Raw genomic sequence first — 25,381 nt, 5'->3', positions numbered from 1 at the left:
ATTTATTTAACTTATATGCCACCCACTCTACCCTAAGGTCTTTGGGCTACTGTGAGCCCTGTTCTAGGCCCTGAAAAAAATTTGAAGGGAGGGAGGGGCTGGCTGTTCCTTTCTGGTTTTCAAATAGAAAAAAGGGGGAAAGAACCTGAATAACAGTGGTGTGGGGAGGGGGGAATGCCAGCCTGAATCTTTAGCTATATTGTTGGCCTGTTCTCAGAAGTGCAGAGTTACAGTTTGGACTTTACTTCTGAAAATTGTGCTGCTTTGCACTTCCCATCTCTGTTTTATGAATAGGTTGAGGAAAATCCTAAAACAGTTGTGGAAAAAGCTCCAGAATCAGCAAGGGGGAAAATATCCCAACAGGGGTAGAGAAAAAGGGGAGGGAGAGCAGAAGCTCCTTTAAGCTCTGTACTCATGCTTGCTTTTCAGTTTTAAAATAAAAGCTCTCTGTCTCCCTTTTGACTCTGTCTATCTGCCTGCTGCTGGCAGCTTGTAGCACATTCCAGGCTTTTTCTTTGTTCTCTGTTACCAACCCTGTTTTAGAGAAAGTGGTATGTAAAGCCTGCAAAGTCCCACCTGGAAGCTGTGCTTGCGCTGAATGGTGACTCTGTGGGGCATTTAAATGTTTCCCACATTTGAACTTATTGGCCAGCCTCCTCCCCATGGATTCTGTCCACTCTTTCAAAGGCCTAGTTAAATCTGGTTGGTTGGTTTAGGTATCTTATCCTGTTGTTATTTTTAAAAATGGTATTTAAAACCTAAAAAACCCCTATTTGTAGGCCATGTATGTGTTGCATTGTGCCTATATACAGTCTTTACAGCCAGTGTTTAATTCTCTATTCAGATTCTTTGCCTTTTTCCAGTCCCTTAGTCTAGCCTGGAGCTGCTGCAGCAGTCCCATTCTTGGCCAGCCACTTTCCTTGCACTCAACTGTATGGCCAGGTTTTTTTCTGCTTTCCTTTCCAGTAACAAATAGAGCCACTGTCATAGGTTCACTTTTTATCTCTCTTTTTGTCTGGCATCAAGCTTGGCTAGGGAGAATAGGTCGTGAAGGGCAGAAAAAGACTTTGTATAGGTGCATTTGAGTCTACCGTCTCGGACCCTTGCACAAAGATGAGAACAGGCCTCCATGAACACATCTGCCTCTCCAGGAACTGGATTGGAAATTCCCAAGAAACAAGATACAGGGGGATGTATTTGCAAATAGAATGCCATTTCTCTGCTAGGGACAGAAAGCATGTTTAGCACGTTCCTAAAATGAATGAATGGCAGCCTTCTCTTTTCCTGAGAAGATTGAATTTGGGAGTAGCACTCTCCACACTGAATGGGCTAGCTACCACTGAAAAATTACTACAGTGGACCCTCGACTTACAGAATTAATCCATATTGGAACGGTGGCCGCAGGTCAAAAAGTCCATAGGTTCAGGGTCCGTTTCCCATAGGAATGCATTGAAAACCCTTTAATCCGTATCCGGCCCAAGAAAAAAATACCCCCCTACACACAAAAAAAAATGAAATAAATAGACTTTATCTGTTCAAAGCCTTCCAGGGGTCCCCCGCCAATGCCATTGCCTCTGCCCGAGGTCTCCGAGGGCTTTCCTGCCGCTGCCGGAGGCCTCTCGGAGGTCCCTCGCTGCCACCGATGCAGACTTCCCCGGGGTGGACCAGGCCTACCAGGGGAGGGCTTCCCCCGGTAGGCCTGGTCTGCTCCCCGAGAAAGCCTGGTAGACCGGGCCTACCAGGGGAACTTCGGAGACACAATCAGCGGTGGCGGGGGACCTCCTAGATGCCTCCCATGGCAGCAGAGAAGCCCTGGAAGGCCTCCGGAGGTCCCCCTCACCACTGATCGTGTGGCGAGGGGGACCTCTGGAGCACGCCGCTGAAGCACGATTGGTGGCGAGGTGGACCTCCGGAGGCCTTCCAGGGCTTCTCCGCAGCCATGGAGGCATGTCTGAGGTCCCTGCCGCCGCCAGTCATGCTTCGGAGGCATCCGGAGGCACGATCGGCGGCCTACGGACTAGAAGGGGGAGACGGGGAAAGTGCCAAATTTGAATTTGGCGCTTTCCCCGCCTCCCCTTTCTGGTCCGTAGGTCGATTCTCCGGCCACAAGTTGATGGGAAATTTTGCAGCAGGAGAAGTCTGTACGTCGAAAAGTACATAAGTGGAGCCGCGCATAAGTTGAGGGTCCACTATACATTGATGGGAATGTACTCTTCTGAAAGCAGCCCCAGGGTTGTGGTGGAGCAATAGCTTTCTAATTTTCATCTGCCCTCTACTCAGCAGTGTTCTACATTTGAAACAGTTTCTGTGCTAGGGATGATGAATTAGAGCAAAAGAATGATTTTTCCCCTCAGTGCTTGAAGGTTGTATTTACGTCAGGAGCCATTTAGTAATGCTGCATTTCAAAAAGTGGGGAAGTTCACCATATTTTGACAAAGCAAGTGGGTTGAAGTATGGCTGAAATGAAGATGCCTATTTTTAGGTTAGTTGAACATATGTAGAAGACACTTGCAATTCTGAAAGATTTTTTAATGATGGGGGCATTGGAATTTTTAAAAAATGGGATTGGAATCCATCCATCCATCCATCCATCCATCCATCCATCCATCCATCCATCCATCCATCCATCCATCCATCCATCCATCCATCCATCTATCCATCTATCTCCTGCCCATCTAGTCATTCGACTACTCTGGGCGGTGTACATTAAATGAAATAAACAGATTAAAATAACATCAATATCCAAAAATAAATCCAAAATTTTTCCCAGTTCTTGTTTATACTTTCTGGAGTAGGTAGTGCCTTCTGCAGCACCATTTTCACATTTGGGATCCCTGCCTTATATTTTGAGAAACATGGCTTTAACGGTGTTCTTTATACTTACGTATGTTGCGGATTATTCATTCATTCATTCATTCATTCATTCATTCATTCATTCATTCATTCATTCATTTAAAACAGTTTAGCCTCACCTTTTCCTTCAAAAGTACCTATGGTGGCTTACATCATGAAAAGACAACATTTAAAAGCTAAAAAACAGTAAGCATACAAATATTTTAATCGAGCTAAACAAATATATTAAAAAGGTAGCTAAAATTAATTTTAAAAACACATTTAAAAGCAACAAGGCACTACAGTTCACTTAAAACCCTCTCAGACAAGGAAAGCTTGCTTGAAGAGAAAGGACTTTGCTTGCTTGCTGAGGGACAATAAAGATGGGGCCAGCCTGGCCTCCAAAGGGAGGGAGTTCTGGAGTCTTGGAGCAGCTGCAGAGAAAGCCCGCTCTGTCCTCACCAAATACACTTGTGAAGGTGGTGAGACTAAGAGGAAGGTTTCCCCGATTATCTTAACACCTGAGCAGGCTCATAAAAACAGATGCAGTCCTTGAGATAGCTTGGACCAAGCTGTTTAGAGCTTTAAAGGTTAAAACCAGCACTTTGAATCATGCCCAGAAACAGCTCCAGGGGAGCTCCTGTAACATCAGGACTATGCGATCACTGTAACCAGTCTGTTAACAATCTGGCTGCAGCAGATTTGATATTCCCTGGCATGTTCCAAAGGCAGTCCCATGTAGAGCATGTTACAGTAATCCAACCAGGATGTAAGTAAGTCATGTGTCACTGTGCCCAGATGAGGCCTGTCCAGGAATGGATGCAGCTAGTGCACTAGTTTTAACTTTGCACTTACTGTTATGATCCTGAGACAAAGGAACAGTCTAAGGAATGGAGGCACAGTGGTTCCCCCAGGCCAAAGAAATTCCAAGTGCAAAGGTGGGTGCAGAAGGAAATGGCAACAGTTTTTTTGGGATAAGAAGGGATTTCTGCTGGTGGTCTACTTCCAACACGGTTCAACCATCAATGCAAAATATTACTGTGCTTTATTGATGAAGTTGAGGCAAAACATCAGGGAAAAACATTGAGGAAAACTCTCCAAAGGTGTCATCCTGTTGCATGACAGCGCCTCGTCACACACTGCAGGTGAAACAATGGCAAATCTGACCTCCGTAGGCTTTCAAGTGATGCCCCATCCACTCTATTCTCCTGACCTGGCTCCTTCCTGATTATTATCTGTTGCTCAAACTCAAAAAACACCTAAAGGGACAATGATTGGGGAGTGTTCTGGAGGCAACTAATTCTGCAAATGAATGGTTACATCAGCAGTCGGAAGAATTTTATTTGCAGGGACTTAAGAAGCTGCAGGACAGATGTTGCAAGTGCATTGACTTCCTGAGGGAATATGTAGAATAGTGTGGCAGTTACAGCTTCCTAGCTCAGTTTTTTTCTGGGAAAGGCTCAGTATTTATCAGCAGCCCCTCATAGTTTGAAGAGAGTGCCTATCTGATACCAATCCCTAGAGTTTTAAGACCATCTGCTAAGGTTACTGTTAGAGCCCCCCTGAGGCAAAAAGGAGGGAAAATGTGGTGGAAACCATTTTCTAACTTGCATTCTGTGGTCATGATGCCCTGGTTCATAGCATTCTTCCTGGAATACTACCTTGACTTCTCTTTGCTCCCGTGTGTGGTTTAATTTCTGACGAAACTCACAGCATTCTTTTTAATTACAGAAGCTTAACTGCAAATTACTTTGTTTCCTGGGCAACTACAGTGGTGCCTCGCATAGCGACGTTAATCCGTTCCGGATTAATCGTCGCTATGCGAAAACATCGCTGAACGGAATAAAAAAAGGCATAGGAACACATTAAACTTTGTTTAATGTGTTCCTATGGAGGATAAACTCACCGTTCAGCGATGTTCCTCCATAGGGGCGGCCATTTTCGGTGCCTCTAAAGCGAGGCAGCACAGCCGGTCGGCCATTTTAGAACCGCCGACCAGCTGACCGAAAATGGGGCCTTTGGCATTTTCCCCCAGCTGAGTGGCGGGAGCTTCAAAGCCCCGCCACTCAGCTGGGGGAAAATATCGGCAGTCGGCGGTGGCTTTGGGTGGATCCCAAAGCCACTGCCGACCGCCGACATTTGCCTTCCGAGCTCTCAAAGGGCTTCCCCGCCACACATTGGAGAAAGCCCTTTGAGAGCTCGGAAGGCTCTCAGCGGCGGCGGGGACAGGGTAGGGGGTGTCCGAATGGCTTCCAGGCAAAGCACTGGAAGCCATTCGGAACCCCCCTGCCCCCGCCGCCGCTTGGATCCAGCCCCCGTCCGGTTCCCCTTGCATGGTCTGATCCGACCATGCAAGGGGAACCGGCTGGGGGCCGGATCTAAGCTCCTACCGCCGCCGCCACTGCTTGGATCCGGCCCCTGGCCGGTTCCCCTTGCATGGTCTGATCCGACCATGCAAGGGGAACCGGCCGGGGGCCGGATCCAAGCTCCTACCGCTGCCGCCGCTGCTTGGATTCTCCCCCCGGCCGGCTTTCCCTTCCATGGCCGGACTAGGAGTCCAGCCATGGATGGGGTAACCGGCGGGGGGGGGGAGAATCCAAGCGGCGGCGGTGGCGGTAGGAGCTTGGATTCTCCCCCCGGCCGGCTTTCCCTTCCATGGTCGGACTCTCAGGAGTCCAGCCATGGATGGGGTAACCGGCCGGGGGGCGGATCCAAGCTCCTACCACTGCCGCCGCCGCTTGGATCCGGCCCCCGGCCGGTTCCCCTTGCACGGTCGGATCCGACCATGCAAGGGGAACCGGCCGGGGGGCGGTTCCAAGCGGTGGCGGTGGGGCTTGGATCCGCCTCCCGGCCGGTTACCCCATTCATGGCCGGACTCCTGAGAGTCCGACCATGGAAGGGGAACCGGCCGGGGGGCGGATCCTAGCCCCGGATGCCTGATAGGCATCCGGACCCCTGCCGCCGTGGCTTGGATCCGCGTTGCGGCCGGCTACTCCTGAGAGTCCGACCATGGAAGGGAAAGCCGGCCGCGGGGCGGATACAAGCAGCGGCGGCGGGGGTCCGGATGCCTTTCAGGCATCCGAAGGGGAATCCCGGCGGTGGCCTTGGAAGGACCCTTCGGAAGGGTCCTTCCGAGGCTTCCGCCGGCATTTTCCCCCAGCTGAGCAGCGGGGCTCCCGCTCAGCTAGGGGAAAATGCCCCCTCCGAAGGGGAATCCCAGCGGTGGCCTTGGAACGACCCTTCGGAAGGGTCCTTCCGAGGCTACCACCGGCATTTCCCCCCAGCTGAGAAGCGGGAGCGGTCCTTTGGAGGCTCCCGCCACTCAGCTGGGGGATAATGTGGCCTATGGGGAAAACATTGCAAAGCGATTTTTCCCCATAGGCAACATCGCAAAGCGATGGCAAAAGAGATTGCTTTTTTGCCATCGCTATGCGAATTCATCGTTAACCGGGGCACTCGTTAAACGAGGCACCACTGTAAACATCCTGATCCCTTACACTCACACCAGTTCAGATAACATAAGTGAGTTTCCCTTCACTAGTGCAATGTGTTACAGATTAAATTTAGTTTGCTGCAAGAATTGAAGTACTGTTAGAGAATTATTAAACTTTGTCAGTTTTTCTGTACCAACTGGTAAAGCAGCATGTGTACTAAAGTGATATGCTCATGTGTCTAAATTCACTTGAACAGTGGAAGGTACCTTGCCCTTTCTGTTATTTGCTCTAAATACAAGCGGTTTTCTTTATCCATATACATCAGATTGGTGAAATCCACTAGGTAGAAGTTTTGAAATGGTGCTGCTCTGGCAAATTGCAACAGATATATTTGAGACATGCCAGTTAACATCTAGCACCATAAAAGGAAGCTGACATCACAGACAGAAGTGTAACCTGTGAAGAGGAAGATTCATTTATTTACCTAGGTGATTTTTCAGTTATTTATGCGACTGCTTTTATTAGATCCACATTTTAAATGTAAGTAATTTGTGTGTTGAAAGCTGATGGTGTCATACTGCTAAATTTTGTTTTAAATTAATTGCAGGATTTTTATTCTAGGTTCCGAGGTTCCCTAGGTCCCCCTTTTGCTTTTGGGAGCCTCAGGATGATGGTAGGACTCTTTACTTGCCAAAAATGCTGGTATTTCTGATCTCACCACTGGCAAGCTGGCAGCAGTTTTTGGTGATTGAAGGCTTGCTTCGCATCCTGAGACTCTCAATGATTCCCCAGAGCGAACAGGACTCATTGGGAGCCTCGGAGACTAAAAGGAGGGGTATAAGAAGCATTTACAGTGCTGCCTCGCATAGCGAAACATCGCTAAACAGAATTTTAAAAGCCATAGAAACGCATTGAACTTTGTTCAATGTTCCTCCACAGTGCCGCCATTTTCACGCCCTCGGTAAGCGAGTGCAGGGCGCGAAAATGCGGCGCGGACCTTCCGCCGGCCATTTTGGAACCGCCGATCAGCTGTTCTCCCCTGCTTCATTATGCGATATTCGCTAAGCGAATCGCTTAGCGAATATCGCAAAGCGAAAAAACGCCATAGGGGCCATTGCTGAGCGAATGCTCCAGCGATGGCCCAGAGCCCCTCATTAAGCGATTTTATCGCTCAGCGAGGCGCTCGTTAAGCGAGGCACCACTGTAATTTAAAATAAATTTTAGGGTGCAGGCTGATGACATTATCTACATCCACTGTGCAAAGTTAAGTGAACAGGATCTTGGCAGTTGCAGTGACGAATCATCATTTGTACTAGCTTTCAAGATTCCTCATTATAACTTGGTGGATTTTAGGGCAGTTAATGAAATTGGGGTAAGGATACCTATGTGCAATGTTCTTTCGAAGCAGCTATGAAAAGCCAGCCTGAATTTCTGTGTGTGTTTTCCTTTCAGGTGGATGTACTGTATTGTATTGACAAGAATTCTATGGGATATGGTGTATTCACTTTTGCAATATTAGTTTGGTTGACTGTTGGCATAATGCTCTTGGTAGCGTGCTGGGTTGATAAAAATGAAACAATTTAAGGCCAATCACTGTTTTTTAATCTAATCTTTGTAAGATTGAGTTGAAGATAAATTCTTAAGTTTAAACACTGCAAAACTGTTAAACAATAAACAATAATTATTATTTTGCTTTCAGTAGCAGATGGGATTGTTATTGACTGTGTATTGACTGGTGATTTGATTTGGCTTGGAATCAAAACTGACCTACCTTGTTTTCGTTTCAGCTTTGGATAGATCACAATCCAAGAGGGATGGAGGTTTTAAAAATAACTGGAGCTTTAATCATTCAGAAGAAAGTGAAGGAGATACAGAGAAAGAGTAAGGATATTTTAATTTAGGCCATTAAAAGTAAAATGTCATGATTTGTAGCAATTATTTAGTAAGCTATTAGTTTCATCTTAGACATCCAAGTTCTCTAATACAGCAATGCTGACACAGCATAGCTGTCTCTGACATACATGCACACACATTCATGTAATATGAAGGCTGCTTTCAGGCTAGTTATTTTTTTAAAAAGCTGTACATTATTAAGAAGCAAGTGTATCGCTGTGTTTATGCATACATATACACACATTTTGTAATATCTGGAATCAAAGTAGGAAAATGTGAAATTATGTAACTCACATGGCTTAGATTTAAAACAACTAAGCTGGGAATTTTAAAGATATTGTAAGTAGTAAAAGCCTTCGTTTGTTGTGTATATTTTTTTTTCTCAGATTTTCTGGATTGGTTGAGTGTGGCCCCCTCTCTGAGGATGGCAAGAATAATTCTGGGATTCTCAGAAATTGTTCACCCTTGTTTTGTAGTAAAAACATTTGAAATGTATAAGTAAAGCAAAGTTACTGCTATCCTGGTATCTTTTTTTTGTCTTTGTGTCAATTGCTGGGTGTTGTACAGATTTTAGTGCAGTGAGCTGTTTTAGTCTTTGCTTATGTTAATGGTCTAATTGGAAACATCTTCCCAAGATTTTTAGTCTTGTAAAATTCCTGAGTCAGCAAAGAGGTGTGTTGAATAAAAATTTTGAAAGCAAAGATAATAGTGTATGTACTGTCATGAGTTCTTTATGAGACTATAGTACATTATATATGTTATTAGAGGCTGTGCTAGATTAATCACACACACAAACTGCATTTAGCACCAATGTGTAGAGGTTGATGTACACAACTACTTTTTGACCTAATGCATGTGTGGCAATATATTCTACATTTAAAAAGGTTATAGTGTACAGAATGTTGGGGGATAGAGCAAGAGGAGAGAAGAGAAGGAGAAAGGAGGTGGAAAGAGAATTGGGTCAGTTAAGAGGTCCAATATAGTTTTCCTACATAAGGATAAGTCCAATAAGAAATCACGTGTGAAGTAATCCTATGGCCCTCTTGTAATAGTCCATATTTAAAATAAATATTCAGATAGCTCCAGTTCTGGACCGGATGAGCATTGAAACCCAGTTAAGATATTAATGAAATTTTGTTCTAGGAATGCAGAATGTTAATGCAGCAACATAATATTACATGTTGGCTATGTTAATGTAGTGGGACTTATTTATGGTGACAACAACCAGGAACCCAACTCATTACAACATCTTATATTCTAAGGAATGATGTGCAGTGGTCCTTGTGTGTTTAATGAGAGAGTTTTGGCGGTAAGCTGGAAATGTGTGTAGAAGTGTTCTTGAACTTTAGATCCTAGTGCATTAAAAAAATAACATTGACAACCATTGCTATATCTATCTTCACATTCCCACCACATATAAAAATAAGTGTATATTTTCTGGCACCCTCTCCAGCACATATTAAAATAGCTGTTGTCTATTTGACTAAGTTTCACTGAAGTTAAATACCATCTCCACACTAACTTATAAAAAAATTCTTTTGTCCTTATTGATGTGGATCTCAATATTCTAATGTTCCATATTTTTCCAAGCACTACAGCTTATTTGTTCTCCCAAATCAAATTCTCACAACATTTTAAGTAAACCTTCCTATTCTTCTGCTTCCAATAATAAATTGTGAATTTTACTTATTATTCTCTTCCATACTTTCTCATCTCCTACACTTCCATTCTGTCGTATTTCCTTCGTATTTCATGAATTACCTATTTTTACCATTTCTTTTTATCCATTCTACGTCCAGTGTTCTAACTGAATGACATTGCACCAAGATATTTCATCTTTGCCTAGCACTTCTTTTATTAATTCTTTATTCACCATTTTTTCTAGCCATTCCTTTAACCTAACAACCTGCCAATTAAGAAAATATTCAGTTGGCTTTTAAGATTCTCTGGGAATTTTTCCGGCTGTCTTACCAGGGATAATTGAGATATTGACAGAACAAACAATTTTCTATATTCCAAATTATTAAGAAAAGGATTTTCTATTTTTAACTTTGTTTTTAATGTCTTTTAAAAAGAGGATAGTTATCAAATTCAAATGCAACACTTGCCTTTCCATTTTTAGCTAAATTAATTTTGTTGGGCTGAGGGGTAACATTTGATATATGTCTTAATTGATTGGCAGCTAGGAAGCCTTGACCCCCCCCCCTTTTTGAAATTTATATAATTTCTTATTAACCCATAGTTTCTTATTTCCATTAAAATGTTGTTAATCATATTTTGCCAGTCTTTAACTCTTCTCCACCAATATTTATTGGTGACATCATAAATTTAAAAAATTAATCTTAGATAATATCTTTATTTTACATTCTGCAACTCTTCCAAACCATAACATTCCAGTTTTCCTTAAGTCAGCTAGCTTACTCAAACTTACCTGTTTCAGTACTGTAAAGATCTCTTCTTTTAGTCTTTCCAAATTAACACTAATTAACACTAATTTCTTTTCAGATGTTTCCTTTTTCCTCTTTACTATAGTTAAAAACCAACATTATACCAATGTACCTGTAAACCAAGTTACCTCTCCAAATTCTTTTAAATGTAATTTAATCCTCTCTACAGCCTTTAAAGGATTTTCTTTTGTTACCAAGGTATCATGAGAAATATCATCAGCAAATAAATTAATCTTAACTTTCTCCTTATGTAAAAGCTCTTTATTTTTTTCTAATAGCATAATTCAGTAACTAAAGGGAACAGTACAGGGGATGAGGGTTACCCTTACCTAGTTCGTTGGCCTAGAGAGATCTGTTCTGTTATCACATCATTAACTAATACTGCTTCAGTGTTCTCCGAATACAGTTCTATTAATTTTTAAAATTGCTTGATAAAACCCAACACCTTAATTATCATTTTTAAAGATGGCCATTCCACTGAATCAAATGCCTTAAAATATCTAATAAAATTATACATATCAATCTTTTGTTTTGAAATTCTGTTTTTAAATTTTCTTTTGAAATTCTATTACATTTAATATTCTTACCATGTAAGACATTTGTTGTCCTGGCTTAAAACTAGCTTGCTCTTCTTCAATATATTTAGTAATAAATTATTCATTTGCTTTGCTAATATTACTGTAAATATCTTGGCATTGTGATTTATTAAATAAATAGATGTATAAGCCTCAAGATCAGTAGGATCTTTATTATTTTTCAGTATTAATATTATCAGTTGTTTCCATGATAACCTTTCTCCCTTTATTATTTTATTGAAAAAGGATTTTAGAAATATGAAGCATTGTCATATTATTGTATAATTAACAAATGACATTTTCTTGGTGAAAATGGAGGAGGAGGCAGAGTTTTGGTGATGAATGGATTGTATTTTGTGGTTGTTCAATGTCTCTTCAGGGCAAGTAGATGGATGAGGATGGTACAATGGGAATAAAAAGGGAAAATGATTTTTAAGCAGGTTGGGGTGGGGAATGAATGCCTTCCTTTATGTTTTGTTGGAACACAGGAGGAAGAGATTATTCAAGGTGCGAGTCAATACCAGTAGAGAGCTGGCAGAAAGAAAGGGCACATGGAGGGAACTAAGAGACAGAGAGAAGGGAGTCAAGAATAGAGAACTCCTGGGGGCTTAGTTCCTAAGTAATTTTTCCTGGGTTTTGAAGTATGCTTTGTAATACTTCTTACAGATTTCCCTTGATTTCTCAGGAATTTTGTAACATATAAATAAGGCATTATTTTGAGATGTTTTGATTAAATTAAGACTGGAGGTAGGTGGATAATTTGACCTGGAAATTCCCTGCTAATTGAATAGCAAGTGGGAAGCATTCCCTGAAATTCAGTAGAGTATCTCAGTGGAACTATATAACATGTTGATCTGCTCTATGCAGCCAAGCTTCAGTTATCTTTCAATAGATTAAAAAGGGAAATAATTTGAGCTGGTCAAGGAGGAGACATACAAGATTGCAGTGGAACTTTAGTTCTTTCAGCAGCAGTTGGTTATTTTTCGCACTATTTCTACTTCCTTGTGCCACTAGTCCCTCTTATTCTCAATGTTTATAAAACTTCAAGACTTTTATAATTTTTTCCAAGTTGTGTTAATTTGTCTCGATATGTTGTGAAAAGGAAGGGGGAGTAGTAGTAGTAAAATACTATAGCATTTTTCAGACTAACAGATTTATTTGAGTTTGAGCTTTTATAGATCAGAATTCACTTCTTCAGATGTGTGTCTGAAAACATGGTCCACAAAATCTCACACTCAGTTTGATTTGTTAGTGCTACAATATTTTGCCTCCCCCCCTTTATTTTGCCAGTGTATTATATACCCTGTTCCCTGAGTGTATTAATCTGAGAGTAATGCATTAATCTGTTGTTGTTGTTGTTGTTAAAATAATTATACCTTGCCTTTCCCCTTAAGAAGACCCAAGATACAATATTAAAACAAATAATATAAAAGCCAGGAAAAAAATTGCCCCATATCATACTGAATGTTGTTTGATTTACGCTGTAGGCATATAATTTATTGGAGGATCCCTATCTCCGTTAGAATAATCAGTTGAAGTATTTAAAATCAGATATTCAAAACACAGTTCATAAACTGGGCAGTGCAGTCAATGTTAAGTGAAGATGTGAGTCTTTCATGGGTGCAAAATGCATTGTGCAGTTGATACTGTCCCAGTATGTGGATGGGAGAACATTTCAAGAGATGGGAACTACAATGGAGAAGACAACTAAATGGCATACTATAGGTAGTGAATTAATCAGCAAGGCTTTTTTTTAAAATAACTTTAGTGATCACATGGATCTGTATTGGAAAATGTAATCTGCCAGGTATCTAAAATGTCCGTAGCTTTCATATAGCTGGTAGGAAAGAGTTTTGCTGGTAAGTCACTGGATTTACTGAGTGAGGAGGGAATCACACACCCCTGGGTATCAAGTATAACATAGTCCTGATAAAATGCAGCAAGAGTTTCAAGGTTTAAATAAAATATCAGTACAACACATGTAGAATTAGGTGGTTGTTGACAGCTATATATTCATGTGTGTTGTGAAACAAGCCAGGTTTATTGAATTTACAGCAACATAGCAAAAGCTTTTCATCCACAGGCCAAATAATGGTTACAAAGCTTCAGATTTGTATCTCATCTTCTGTGTTATGCATACATCAGCAACAATTAAAGTTTATCCAGAAATCCATACAAAAGAGAGCATGTGAAACCTTGTCATACAGTATTTTACATACTGTATTTTCAATAATTTCATAAGAATATCATTGTTTCCCTTTCTAATTCAGCACAGTTTTCATATACAGTTTATTTGGACGTGAAATAGCACCATAACTGTTTAGAGAGAAGTGTGTGAACTGTTTAGATTGTATATTAGATCACAGAAATATTACCAGGACATGGTTACTTTTTTCAAGGTTGTTTAAAACAGTGTTTTTTCTGTTGTTGAATTATGGTATATATCTTCTCCTGTTTCTCTTTTTAGTGAAGCCAGTGTGCTGAGTGCAGATGAGAGTGATGGAACCAGCAGCCCCAATGGTGAAAAAAAGGTGAATATTTATACACATGTGCATGAGTACATATTCGTGTATTATGATTTAAATTCATCAAGTGCACACCATAGATATGTGTATGTAGAAGTGTATATATTTTAGTAATTAACCCTTTTAAAAAATCCAGTATGGAGTATTGTTTTAGTAGTACATTATTATGTTATCTGTTCCTTTGCTGACAGAGTTCTGAATACAGTAGACTACCAAGACTGAACTTGTGGTTTTGTGTCTATGTGGATGCATTTAGAAGAACTTAATGTGATTATGTTTTTGGGTAGGAAGCACCAATAAAGCAGATTTTCATAATGTTCTCACATTTTTAAAAAAAGCTGCAGATCACTTTATTTGAGAGCTCCTCTTTAGCAGATGTCATTTATTTATTCATAAATATTTGTACCTCATTTCTCTCTCCAAAGGATCTAAGGTAGCTTATAGTAAATAGTAGGTCAAGCAGTATTAAAACCTTGTTTAAAAAATAAATCATGCAATAATCATTATAATATTAAAAAATAATTAAACAAATGTATCCACGAAGGCTTTCACGGCCGGGAAACGTTAGGAAGAACAACTTTCAGAACATGGCCAAAGAACCCGAAAAACCCACAACAGCCAATTAAACAAATATTGTTTTAAAAACTGGTGGATGAAAACAGTTTAAAACCATTCTTAAAAAAAAACAAACAACCCACAAACAAAACCACAGACATTGTCTATCAGCCAAACAGCAGCCCTGTTTTTAAGACCCTCTTAGGCAAAGTTTACTGAGAAAAATCCTGCCCAAAGATAACGTATTTTTAATGGAATGTTTATTGTCTTTGCTCAGATCACTTTTCTCAAGTCTGAGGTTTCCTGATGTGGAATTTTCATTAATTGGTGATTATGATGTTTAGCCACCATTGGTGGTATTAGCATTCTAGCGAGAGGTTGGTTCTGATGAAAGATAAGCCTTGAAATATAATGGAACTGTTGATGTGGTTCCCCACTTCTACCTTGTAACTATGTACTTTGCATCTTTTGCATCAGGCCCGTAAACATCTGACACTTGAAGCATGCAGCTCTTTGAAAAATGGATTGAGAGTATCTTAATGTCTGAAATTAACTGAAATGTACAGTAGAACTCTATCTTTATTTGGTACATGCTGTGTACATTTAAATTTTCCTTAATTGTTCTGTTTCAGCTACCATTTTACAACTCAGTAACTTTTGGTACCAGAAGTGATTGCTTGAGAACATACACAAGACGGAACAAAACAGACACTTCTAGGGTTTTAAAAGGAAATTCAACTGGACTCAACATGTTGGGAAGCACTAAGAAAATAGGGTACAGTGCTTCTGAATATACTCAAAGTAGTTTAGTTAGTGGTGTTTTACTGATGGAAGTAGCAGTGGTGTATGTAGCAGTGTGAAAAGAATGATTATATTTTGCTGACATACTCTCACAATTGGTTAAAATGCTATGTTACTATTATCAGATGTTTTGTGGACTAAGCCCTGAGATGCTGTCTTTGTAAGTTTTTTGACTGGATGCTACAGGTTTGCTACATTATTGCTTTAAAAATCCCAAATGTTCTGGAAAACTGAGGCAAGCTTGGTGGCATATTACTATGTTTCCCTGAAAAGACAGAGTCTTATATTAATTTTCGCTCCAAAAACGCATTAGGGCTTATTTTCAGGGGATGTTTTATTTTTTTCATGTACAACAATCTACATTTATTCAAATACAGTTATGTCAACTGGCTGCTGCACAATGGTGGAGGGTGGGGTTTCACTTTACTAGGGCCTATTTTTGTGGTAGGGCTTATATTACGAGCATCTTGAAAAATCATACCAGGGCTTATTTTCAGGTTAGGTCTTATTTTTGGGGAAATGGGGTAGGTTTCACCTGAATGTTTTATTCTAATCATTGAAGTGCTTAAAAATAACTAGAAGTGGCAAAAGTAACAACTGGGTACAAAGGTCTCTTTCCTATTTCCTATGTGGGTTGACAGTGTTTTGTGTTGCTGGCCAATCAAACATTTCACCACCGAAAAATGTCACTTAGAGCAGAGGTCCCCAACAACCAGTCCGCGACCTGGTAGCGGTCCGCGGCTTATCCGGACCGGGCCACGAACATAGATCTCCTACTCCCCCATGCTGTCGTGTGCATGCACGTTCCACCCCTGTGCGTATGCTGTGCACATAGCAAAGAGCATGTTTGGCCCCTGTGCGTGCGCCCCCATGGGCACCGTCGCATGCATGCATGTGAGCATGTTCTGCCTCGTGAGCGCACTGTGTGTATGCATGCAAGCAAGCAAGCTCTGCCCCCCTGCGGGCGCACCACTCCCCAAAAATGGTCCATGGCTGGTAAAAGTTTTGGGACCACTGACTTAGAGAATGAAGAGAAGGATAAGAGTTTCTCCAAACAAAGTTACAATTTGGACATATTGTGAATGCTAACATCTTTTTAACTTGATGCTTACATTTGCAGTGAAAATGTCCAGAATATATCTTGCCCTGGAACACTGGTACAAGTTAAACGTCACCACACTCATGGACAAACACCGATGGTAAAAACAGCTGCTCAAAGGTAAGATGTGATGGATAAATACAGTTTTTCTCTCTGTTACAATCAATCTGTATATTTTGTTTTATAAAACTTACATTTGCTTTTTTTGTAAGAAATATTTGGTATTTGTACTTGTAAGGGACATATAAACTGTGTATGTCCTTCTCTTTATATTGAGCTGCTTAATTGTTTGTGGGCCCGTCAACATGCTATGGCTCAACCTTAACAACTCACTTCTTTTTCCCCTAAATGGTGAATCTGATGGAGATGGTCATCTTCGAAAATGAAGGACAAACTTATTATTGCTGGAAGTGCTCACACTTGTAAAATGAATAGGGAAATTGCACATATAAATATTTGTAGTAAGAGGTCACATTGAGTCACTTTATTAGAAGAAGGGTAGAATATAGGTAAAATGAATGAAGTAAAGGACAGCCAAAAATGCTATTTCCTTCTTGGAATTTTCAACTCTCATTGCATGCATAGAGAAAGACAGAGTATACAGTGAAAAAGCCACTGGTCGAAACCTCAAAAAGTGAGAAAATTGAAAGCCAAATCAGATACCTTAACAAACATTCTCTGTGACCAGTAATAATGTGGTACAACGTCACAACTTGTTCTTGCTTATACAGTGGTGCCTTGCTTAGCGATTGCTTCGTTTAACGACAGTTCGCTTAGCGATGGCTTTTTCGGAGCGATCTTGTGCTCCGATTAGCGATCTTTCCTATGGGCGATTTTCGCATAGCGATGTTTGGGACCTTGCTTCGCTTAGCGATGACAGTTTGCGTCCCTCTGTTTTGCTTAACGATGGTTTTGACAGCCCTGTGTTGGCTGTTTTTTAAATGTGTAAAAATGTTTTAAAAGGGTTTAGAATGCTTGAAATCATAAGTGCACTTAATAAACCCTTTGTTAAACTAATTTGACTTTGTTCTGACTCTTTTTGAATTTGTTGTAATTTCCCCCCCCCCATTGAAATGCATTGAATAGGTTTCAATGCATTTCAATTGGGGAACCGCGTTTCGCTTAGCAATGTTTCCTATGGCGATTTTCGCTTAAGGACAGCAATCCGTTCCCATTGGAACGGATTATCCGGTTTTCAATGCATCTGTATGGGAAAACGCGTTTCGCTTAGCGATGTTTTCCCATAGCGATGGTTTTTTTGACACCAATTAAAATCGCTAAGCGAGGCACCACTGTACTGTGTTATTAGTGTACGGTACTCATGTTTTCTCTTCAGTCATTAAGGCTCAGATCTAAATGGAGAGAGTGGAGAGTCTGGAGCCAGTAGAGATGCTTTATTTTATGAATTGTGGGAGATTCTTGCATGTTTTAGAGAGAAATTCATGAAGTGAGGATTGACATTTCTCTCTAGGTTTTAATGTGGAAAGTCCATTCTGATTTTTGAAGTGTATTAACTTTCCCTAGAACCCAAGGAAATATATTTCTGTGGCAGTCCTCTTCTTATATAACATAACAAGGATAACACAGATGAAAAGCAGGTAGTGTATGTTGGCCCATCCAGTTGCTGTTCAGTTCTTTGTCTCCTCTTTTTTATTCCCTTATGTCCTCCTTCCACTACCACTGTTGTCAGCTAATAGGCAGAGGCTTTCAGTATTCTGTAGCTTGCAGAATATGGAGGCAGTCAGCAATTCAGGAGAAGTTATATTTAGAGCAGTGTTTCCCAACTTTTTCAGCTTGTGGCCCCCTTTTATAATAGTCAAGTAAGCTGTAACACCCACACCCACTCCACCATAAATTGTTTTTTGCTGGTAGATTTGGTACATTTCCTTGTAAAAATAATTTAGGACCATCCCTGGCTTTCAAGTAGCAGGTAGTACCCATAAATGGAGGATGGAGACGCAAAAATATGAACTTGTTTTGTGAAGAATCCATATTCCACTGCTATACTTTTTGTGAGGCCAGAAGTCCTCTATTATAACATTTTAGGCAGTTTTTATCCAATATTGCTTGTAGTTGATAGGACAGACATGAAGTTCGCATTAGAGAGAAATAAAGCATCGAAAATTAGAAAGAAGGCTTGTAATAATCTATTTATTTTAACTAGCCAGGCTAATCTAATTAGATTGATCTTAACCCAGTAATGGTCAAACACTATTAACATGGTAGGTAAACTTAATTCGTTCCTAATTGGTTTAATATTTACCCACAACTTTAATTGTTTGGATTATTTGTTTTGTTTTGCTGGGGCTGTAGCTAGAAGTGAAGCCATGGAAAAAGTCTGAGCCATAACCAGAAGAAGGAGAATTGAAGCTGGCTATGTTGGTAGTGGCAGCTTGAGGGGTGTTTTAAATTTCCTGGCTACAGTATGAAACTGACTCTATCACATGGGAATAGGCAGAAACAGACAGAGTCAAGCACAGTGGGTAAAATATGCATTGCATATAAGAATACCCCAGATCTGCTTTATAGAAAATAGTAGGTGGAGAAATCTGAGGAGAGCCAAGAACTTCAATTAGATGATAATGGAGGGATTTGAAGAAGTTGCTAACCATCTTTTACAAGCAGAACAATACTAATGTAAGGGATTCATCTGTTCAGTAGTGCAGAAAAAAATGTCTTGCATGTGGTCTGAGGCCCTCAAAATAGAGCCTCTTTACTGTATTTCAGTCCTGCACTGGACCGGTGGCCTCTAGTTATAATAGGGACATCATTTTTATTAATATTTGTCAGTCCAAACAAACTGACTAAAGTGGTTTTAGAATGAGTGAAAAAAATAGTTTTGGGAGGTGGGTTAAACTGTTTCAGTGGGAGAGAAGAGAGGTGAAGATAATGGAACAAATTTTCTGATCCATGCTTCAGGGCAGCATTCTCCACCATAGCATTTTCCAGTTGTGTTGGACTGCAAATTCTGTCATGCCAAGTCAAATGGAAGGGTTTCTAGTCAAATGCATCCAAGAAGTTCCAGGTTTGGGAAGTGACATAAACTATTAAAAACCCTGAATGGTAACATGTCATTTTCTTCTAGAATTTCCTTTAAAATTAACTTAATTGCTTTATGTTTAATTTACTGTGAAATATATAGAATCTAAATCAAATTAAATTTTAGGGTCCACTAACATAAGAATAAATTAACCCTCTTGTACTGACATTCTAAGTTCTAGTGGGAAGAAACAATGGGACTGTATGAACTACAGTGGTCCCTCGCTTACTGAGCGCACCGTTTAACGACGAATCCGCATAGCGAAGCGTTTTTTGCGATCACATTGCGATGTTTGGATAGGCTAAACATTGCATTGCAATGATCGGTAAGCGTTTTGCTTACCGATCTTCGCATTGTGATGTTTAGAAAACAGCTGATTGGTGGTTCCAAAATGGCTGCCGGGTGCAGAAAATGGCCACCCGCAGCGTTTTCACGCCCTGCCCTCGCTTACCGGGCAGCAAAAATGGCGGCTGGCTGGGGGAATCTTCGCTTACCGGTGAGTTTTTCCCCAACAGGAACACATTAAACGGAGTTTAATGCGTACCTATGGGTTTTTTCCCCTGCATAGTGACGAATCCGGATAGCAACGTTAATCCTGGAACGGATTAACGTCGCTATGCGGGGCACCACTGTATTCTGTAGTGTGTTTGTGTAATTTTGTATTATTCCTTTTGTTACTATGTAAGTATGTTAATTAAAGCAATTTTAAGTATAATTCAGATTGTGACAAATGGTAAATACAGTGGTGCCTCGCATAACAATCGCTCCGTTTAGCGATGAAATTGCTTTGCGATGGACTTTTTGCCATTGCAAGAGCGATCGCTTTACGATGGCCCCTATGGGGAAAATTCGCTTTGCAATGACCATGGGGGAGCGCTCCCCCACGATCATTGCAAAGGCCCCGCCGGTCAGCTGTTCCAAAAAACGGGCTTTGCCCTGCTCACGGGGAACCACTGACAGCTGACTGGCGGGCGTTTGGGCTGCTCGCAGCGAAGCACTTCTCTGGGAGCAGCCCAGAGGCCCACCCGTCAGCTGTTCCAAAAGGCAGGCGTTTCGGCTGCTCCCGGAGAAGCGCTTCTCCGGGATCAGCCCAAATGCCTGCCTTTTGGAACAGCTGACGGGCGGGCGTTTTGGCTTCTCCCGGAGAAGCGCTTCCGGAGAAAAGCCGGCGTGCGCTCAGGAGGAGGGCAGGGGAGCCTTCTCCTGCCCGAGCCCCGGCCCCATTTTCGGCCAGCTGATTGGCGGTTCCAGAATGGCCGCCACAACCATTTTTGCACGATTTCCTCGCTTACCGAGGGTGTGAAAATGGCAGCGCTGTGGAGGATCTTCGCATAACGGTGAATTTTTGCCCCAGCGTTTAATGCGTTTCTATGGGGTATTCCCACCCGCATTCCGATGTTTCCAGATGGCAACGATTAATCCGGAATGGATTAACATCGCTATGCGGGGCACCACTGTACTTCTAAGTATTAATGTGTTCTACTTGGTATATATCTATTTATTTACAAATAAACAGAACCTTTTTACTGCTTGGAAGCGCATTTTAAGCCTTTTATTTGTGCAGTGTACCTTCCTTTTTGCACTAACAGTATTCTCTTTGTATATAGAAAGGTTTGTATGACCTACACTTCTTTTTTGTAAGCCCAAGACAATTTTCATGAGTAGGGCGAGGATTCCTATGACATGTCATATTTTTTCTGAAATGTACGTTTGAGCTTATTGATGAGTTCGTTCATGGTAATGAGTAATCCAGTGAGAAAGGCCAGATTACTCATCAACATGTTTGAACTTGCTTATGAGTTTATTAGGTTGCAGAGAGAATGTGAAATGTCATAGAAATCCTCTCTCAATTCGTGCTGCTATATTTACCTTTTATAGTCACTGACAGTCCACACAATTGCTTAGCTTTAACTTAGTAAATTCACTGGAGCTATAGTACAGCACATTTTATTGCACCCTATGCTCCTATCAAAAAAAAATTCAAATACGTGAAAAATCATATTTTAATTCAGTGTGCCCAGTAGAGCATTGGTTTTCCAAACAGTTTAGAATCTTCTGAGAGATATTTCAGGTATTCCTGACATTGTTACTTTCTACTGAATTTCTCCCAAATGTGGTGCTTGAGAACTCCCCAAATCTTTTTGATCCTGATTTTTGAATCAAAGCTATATTACAGCTGCTAAACCATCATTGTATTTAAAATGAGTTTTTTCTGCTTTATTTTTTAAAAAGAGAAGCAAAATGAGAAGTAGAAGGATAAGGAGTGTCGGCATGTTTTTAAAGAGAGAAAACTGAGTTAAACATGACACTTTTAAGTAGAAGCACATTCTGTTTGTTTAGTTTGAGTGATTCTTTCATAATATATGTAGTTAATTACCCTCTCTGTCTCAGCCTCTGTCCTTCTTTTTGAAGATCTTGGGAACCTTTAGAGCTTTGCTGTTTGAAGGCACTTCTAGATGTCATTGCACCATAGATCTCTGCTTAATCTTTCTGGCAATATTTTTTTACATTTACTTATCTTCAAATAATTTGTCTTGCAACTTCTTCACAAAATGAGACTCTTAACTATAACCATTTAATTGTTATATCAGGCAAAAACAAAACATAAATAAAATATAAAGAAAAAATGTTGTGGCACCTTAAAGCCACAGCTATATTTTAATGTGAACTTTCATAGACAAGTCCAGGTCCTCAGACATTTCAGCGTTTCTCACAGTGTTCTTTAAACAGTCTTTCTGAACAGAACCATGAACTGAAATGAGTGTTCTGCAGATCTGCACACTGTAAATCTGCACACTGTTCTTGCCATGTATTCTCTGCCACTGCCTGCCAGTGAGTAGTTGCCAGCTTTCCTCAGCTTTGAAAATGGAAACGTGATCAGATATTATTTGGGTAGTTGTGCAGTGATCCTCCCTCTCCTTTCTCCAACCCCAGAGCTGAAAGAAAGCCTAGAGGGGATTTGCCTCCTGCACAGAGCCAAACTGCTGTTCCTCAGTTGTTTCTGTTCCAGAGAAAGCAAGGCAGTGAGAAGAAGGCACTTTCTTCTCCTGTTTGACCTTTTGGTCAGGAAGAAGTTTGTGGGGTAACGAACTATGGGTCTTGCTGTCAAAAGGTACTTGGAACATCTTTTGTACAGCAGAGCCCAATGAGGTAAGATCTCTGACCATACCTGCCCCTTTCCAAAGAACAGGCTTTTCTGGAATGGGGCAGTTTCTGGCTTGAATAGCGGGGTCAGATCTAAAATAAAGACTCCTACCTTAAATATTCTGATATGTCTCCTAGGCAAATGCCAGTTGTTTTGTTTGTTTTTTGAACTCCAAAACCCATAATTCACCATTCTGGGAGGTCTTGCTGCCAGGCTCATACCTGTTCTAGGCCATGAAGCCTTCCAGCTCAGCCTTTCTCCAAATGAACACAATTTGGTGAGGGCTTGGCAGCTGGAACTCCCAGAATGGAGAATTCTGAGTTTTGAAGTTTAAAAAACTTGCAAAAGAACCTATAAATGGTTCATGCCTAATATCTTCTGACCAGAATCAGTGGCTTCTCGTTCTTGTTTAGGTGACTAGTTTTAAGCATAATCGTATCTATGAAAATGAATGAATGTTCCATTTGATTTAAATATTGGCATATAAGTAGCCGACTAAACATTTTCAAAGATCTACTGATGTTAAAAGGTGTTGTATCTTATGATATTTTTCTCTTTCATATTTTAAGCAGTCTGGATCGAAAAGAAAGGTAAGTTCAATAGTGAAATAAGTATGGTAGATAATGTGATTATAATAGATGTATGTCTGCTTGCTTTGCTGAAGGTGCTGCTGAAATGTAACTACATATTGAGTTGCATTTTAAATTATGTTTACATTGGCAGAGGGTTAAGTATTTTCTTAAGGAAATGCAATATATATGTAGAGATACAGAGTGTGTGTTTGGTGACTTGGTTGTGATAGGTAATGGGAAGAAGAAATGTGTTTCCATTTGGGTTAGGCAGATGGGGCCAAAGGGAAGGAAATGTTAACTAAAACAAACATTGGGATGATTTTGAGCTGGAGAAGATATGGCATTAGAAGAGAAATAGGAGAAGTAGTGGTGGATGTCATAGAGTCTCCTAGTCCATCTCTAGCCTTACATCAGGGCTTTAGGTACCTCTGGCCTTTATGGCCATCTTCCATTAGCCAGCATAGGCTGTGATGATGAACAGTAGGAGTTACACTCTAGTACTATTTGAAAGTCCATGTGCTCTATATGATTATGAGTGGGGCCACTAGAATGATACTAATTCTGGTAAATGTGAGTAAAAAATATATACATTATCCTCAGCTGGCAGCTCTCAGAAATGCAGACATCCCTTGGTATTGTCCTGATTTTATTTTATTTTTTGGCCAGTTGCTTTAGCACCAAATGTAGAATAATGGGGTGCAAAAGGGGAGTGTGTACACCTGCAGTCATTTATAAGAACTCATTGGCTGAAATCCAGTACAGTAGTAAGTCACAACTAGAGTAGGCCCATTGAATCAGTGGGGATTTGGTGAGCCAAACACGTATGCAAGTTCCATTCATTTTGTGAGCCTGCTCTAGTCGTCACTACTGGATTTCAGCTATTGTTTTTTAAAATTATTTCCTGTTAATTCCTCCTATTAATGCTGAGCTCACCTGAAGTCTTTGCCATGGATCTGTGTGCTGGGAAGAGGGATTATTCTTTGAGATCAGGAGCTGGGTCCCTTTTCAGTAATAGCTGTAATTTTGTAATTTTCAACTATTGCTGAAAAGTTCATATCCATAGATACATAAACTTGTTATATCCATAGATACATAAACTTGTTAGGGTATAGAAAAAACAGAATATTTTGTTTTGCAGCTTGTAGATAGCCAGAATTTAGTATAAATACTGTTATTGGTTGAAACTAATTTCCCATGTTTTTTTATTTATATTCATATAAATGAAGAGATATTCCTTTGAGAGTTATGTTGGGCAGCAAATTGGGAAATACTTTATATAGATAAGTAAGATAGGAACAGAAAGTTACTTGTGTGTTTTTTCTGAACATTTGTATTTGGAAGGGGAATTGTTTCTTTAAAAATTGGTAGACCATTTAAAATGATCATGCTAGTACCTTGCTAACAGAAAGAGCAAAGTTTTGTTGGGTCTTACTGAATTGTGGGGTCAGTTGACACAAGTATAATTTTAAAACATAACAGTGTCAATAATACCATTATTGAAAAACAATTCTTGTACTTGTTGAAACATTTTATAAGTAATTGATTTTGGTTAATAAGTGGGCTCAGTTCAATTAATGACTGAAATCCAGAAATAAGTCACGACTAGAATGGGCCTGTTGAATCAATTCAACCTGTGGAAGAGCTGACACAGTACATCACCACTGATTCAGTGGGCCTACTCTAATTGTGACTTATTTCTGGATTTCAGCCAATGTATTGTGTGTTGCAATGTGAACATTTTGAGATTTGCCCATTTTGTTTAGAAAAGAACATTTCAAGGATTTTTTTTTAATTTAGAAAGGGACATCTTTTTATCTTAGATTTCTGCCATGCTTGACTTACCAGATAGGGCTGCGGAAATTCCAAGAAAACAGATGACAATGGAAATTCGTCCAACCTATACCATTTGTTATCACTACAGAAAGTTTTACAGAGCTTACTAAATTCATGTTAAAGTTTGATGTTCAGCAGTAAAATAAAATAAACCTCCAGGTCGTTTTCTCCTTAATATGTTGTAACTGTTTAGACAAGTGAGGTTTTTTTTGGTCCTTTCCATGGAAGGATGCTAATTCATATGGGTCATCAGTAACTTGAACAACAGTATTAAAAATTTAGTCTTTTTTCTGTATTGTGTGGAATAATATTGTACTGCGGCAAGAAATAATACAATATAGATTTTGAAAGAGAAGCTGTACATGGTTTTATTCAATTATATGTTTGGCATTTATTCAATGTGAAAATAAAATCAGACAGAAACTTTGTTGACCCACTGAAATGCTTTGAAGGGCAAACTGTGGTGCAAGTAAATGTGTGTGTTAATACAGTCCACGCATGAAGTGTGCTGCAGTTCACAAAACCTATTCCAAATACAACTTACTAGATTTTAACGTAACACAAGGCTCTTTAATTGCTTTTGGTGCAGATCAAATTGTATGATGTACATTCATAGGCATGTATGATCAT

General features: G+C 40.4%; 1 protein-coding gene across 9 annotated transcripts in view; it reads left to right on the top strand.

The window, feature by feature from the left end:
- SENP6 (SUMO specific peptidase 6) overlaps nucleotides 1-25,381 on the top strand; it is an 85,307-nt gene that overhangs the window by 5,852 nt on the left and 54,074 nt on the right. For 3 of the 9 annotated variants that reach the window (XM_078385654.1, XM_020785883.3, XM_020785879.3), the window contains exons 2-6: nucleotides 8,054-8,147; nucleotides 13,649-13,712; nucleotides 14,894-15,036; nucleotides 16,183-16,281; nucleotides 22,916-22,936. In XM_078385654.1, the coding sequence (XP_078241780.1) occupies nucleotides 15,011-15,036; nucleotides 16,183-16,281; nucleotides 22,916-22,936 (146 nt within the window). In that variant the 5' untranslated portion in view covers nucleotides 8,054-8,147; nucleotides 13,649-13,712; nucleotides 14,894-15,010. The remainder of the gene's footprint in view (nucleotides 1-8,053; nucleotides 8,148-13,648; nucleotides 13,713-14,893; nucleotides 15,037-16,182; nucleotides 16,282-22,915; nucleotides 22,937-25,381) is intronic. The other 6 variants (XM_078385651.1, XM_020785882.3, XM_078385663.1 and 3 more) reach the window with 3 other exon arrangements.

Source organism: Pogona vitticeps, chromosome 1, assembly GCF_051106095.1.
Source record: "Pogona vitticeps strain Pit_001003342236 chromosome 1, PviZW2.1, whole genome shotgun sequence".
Taxonomy (NCBI): domain Eukaryota; kingdom Metazoa; phylum Chordata; class Lepidosauria; order Squamata; family Agamidae; genus Pogona; species Pogona vitticeps.
Note: the sequence above shows the minus strand (reverse complement) of the source record. Positions and strands in the feature narration are given on the sequence as shown.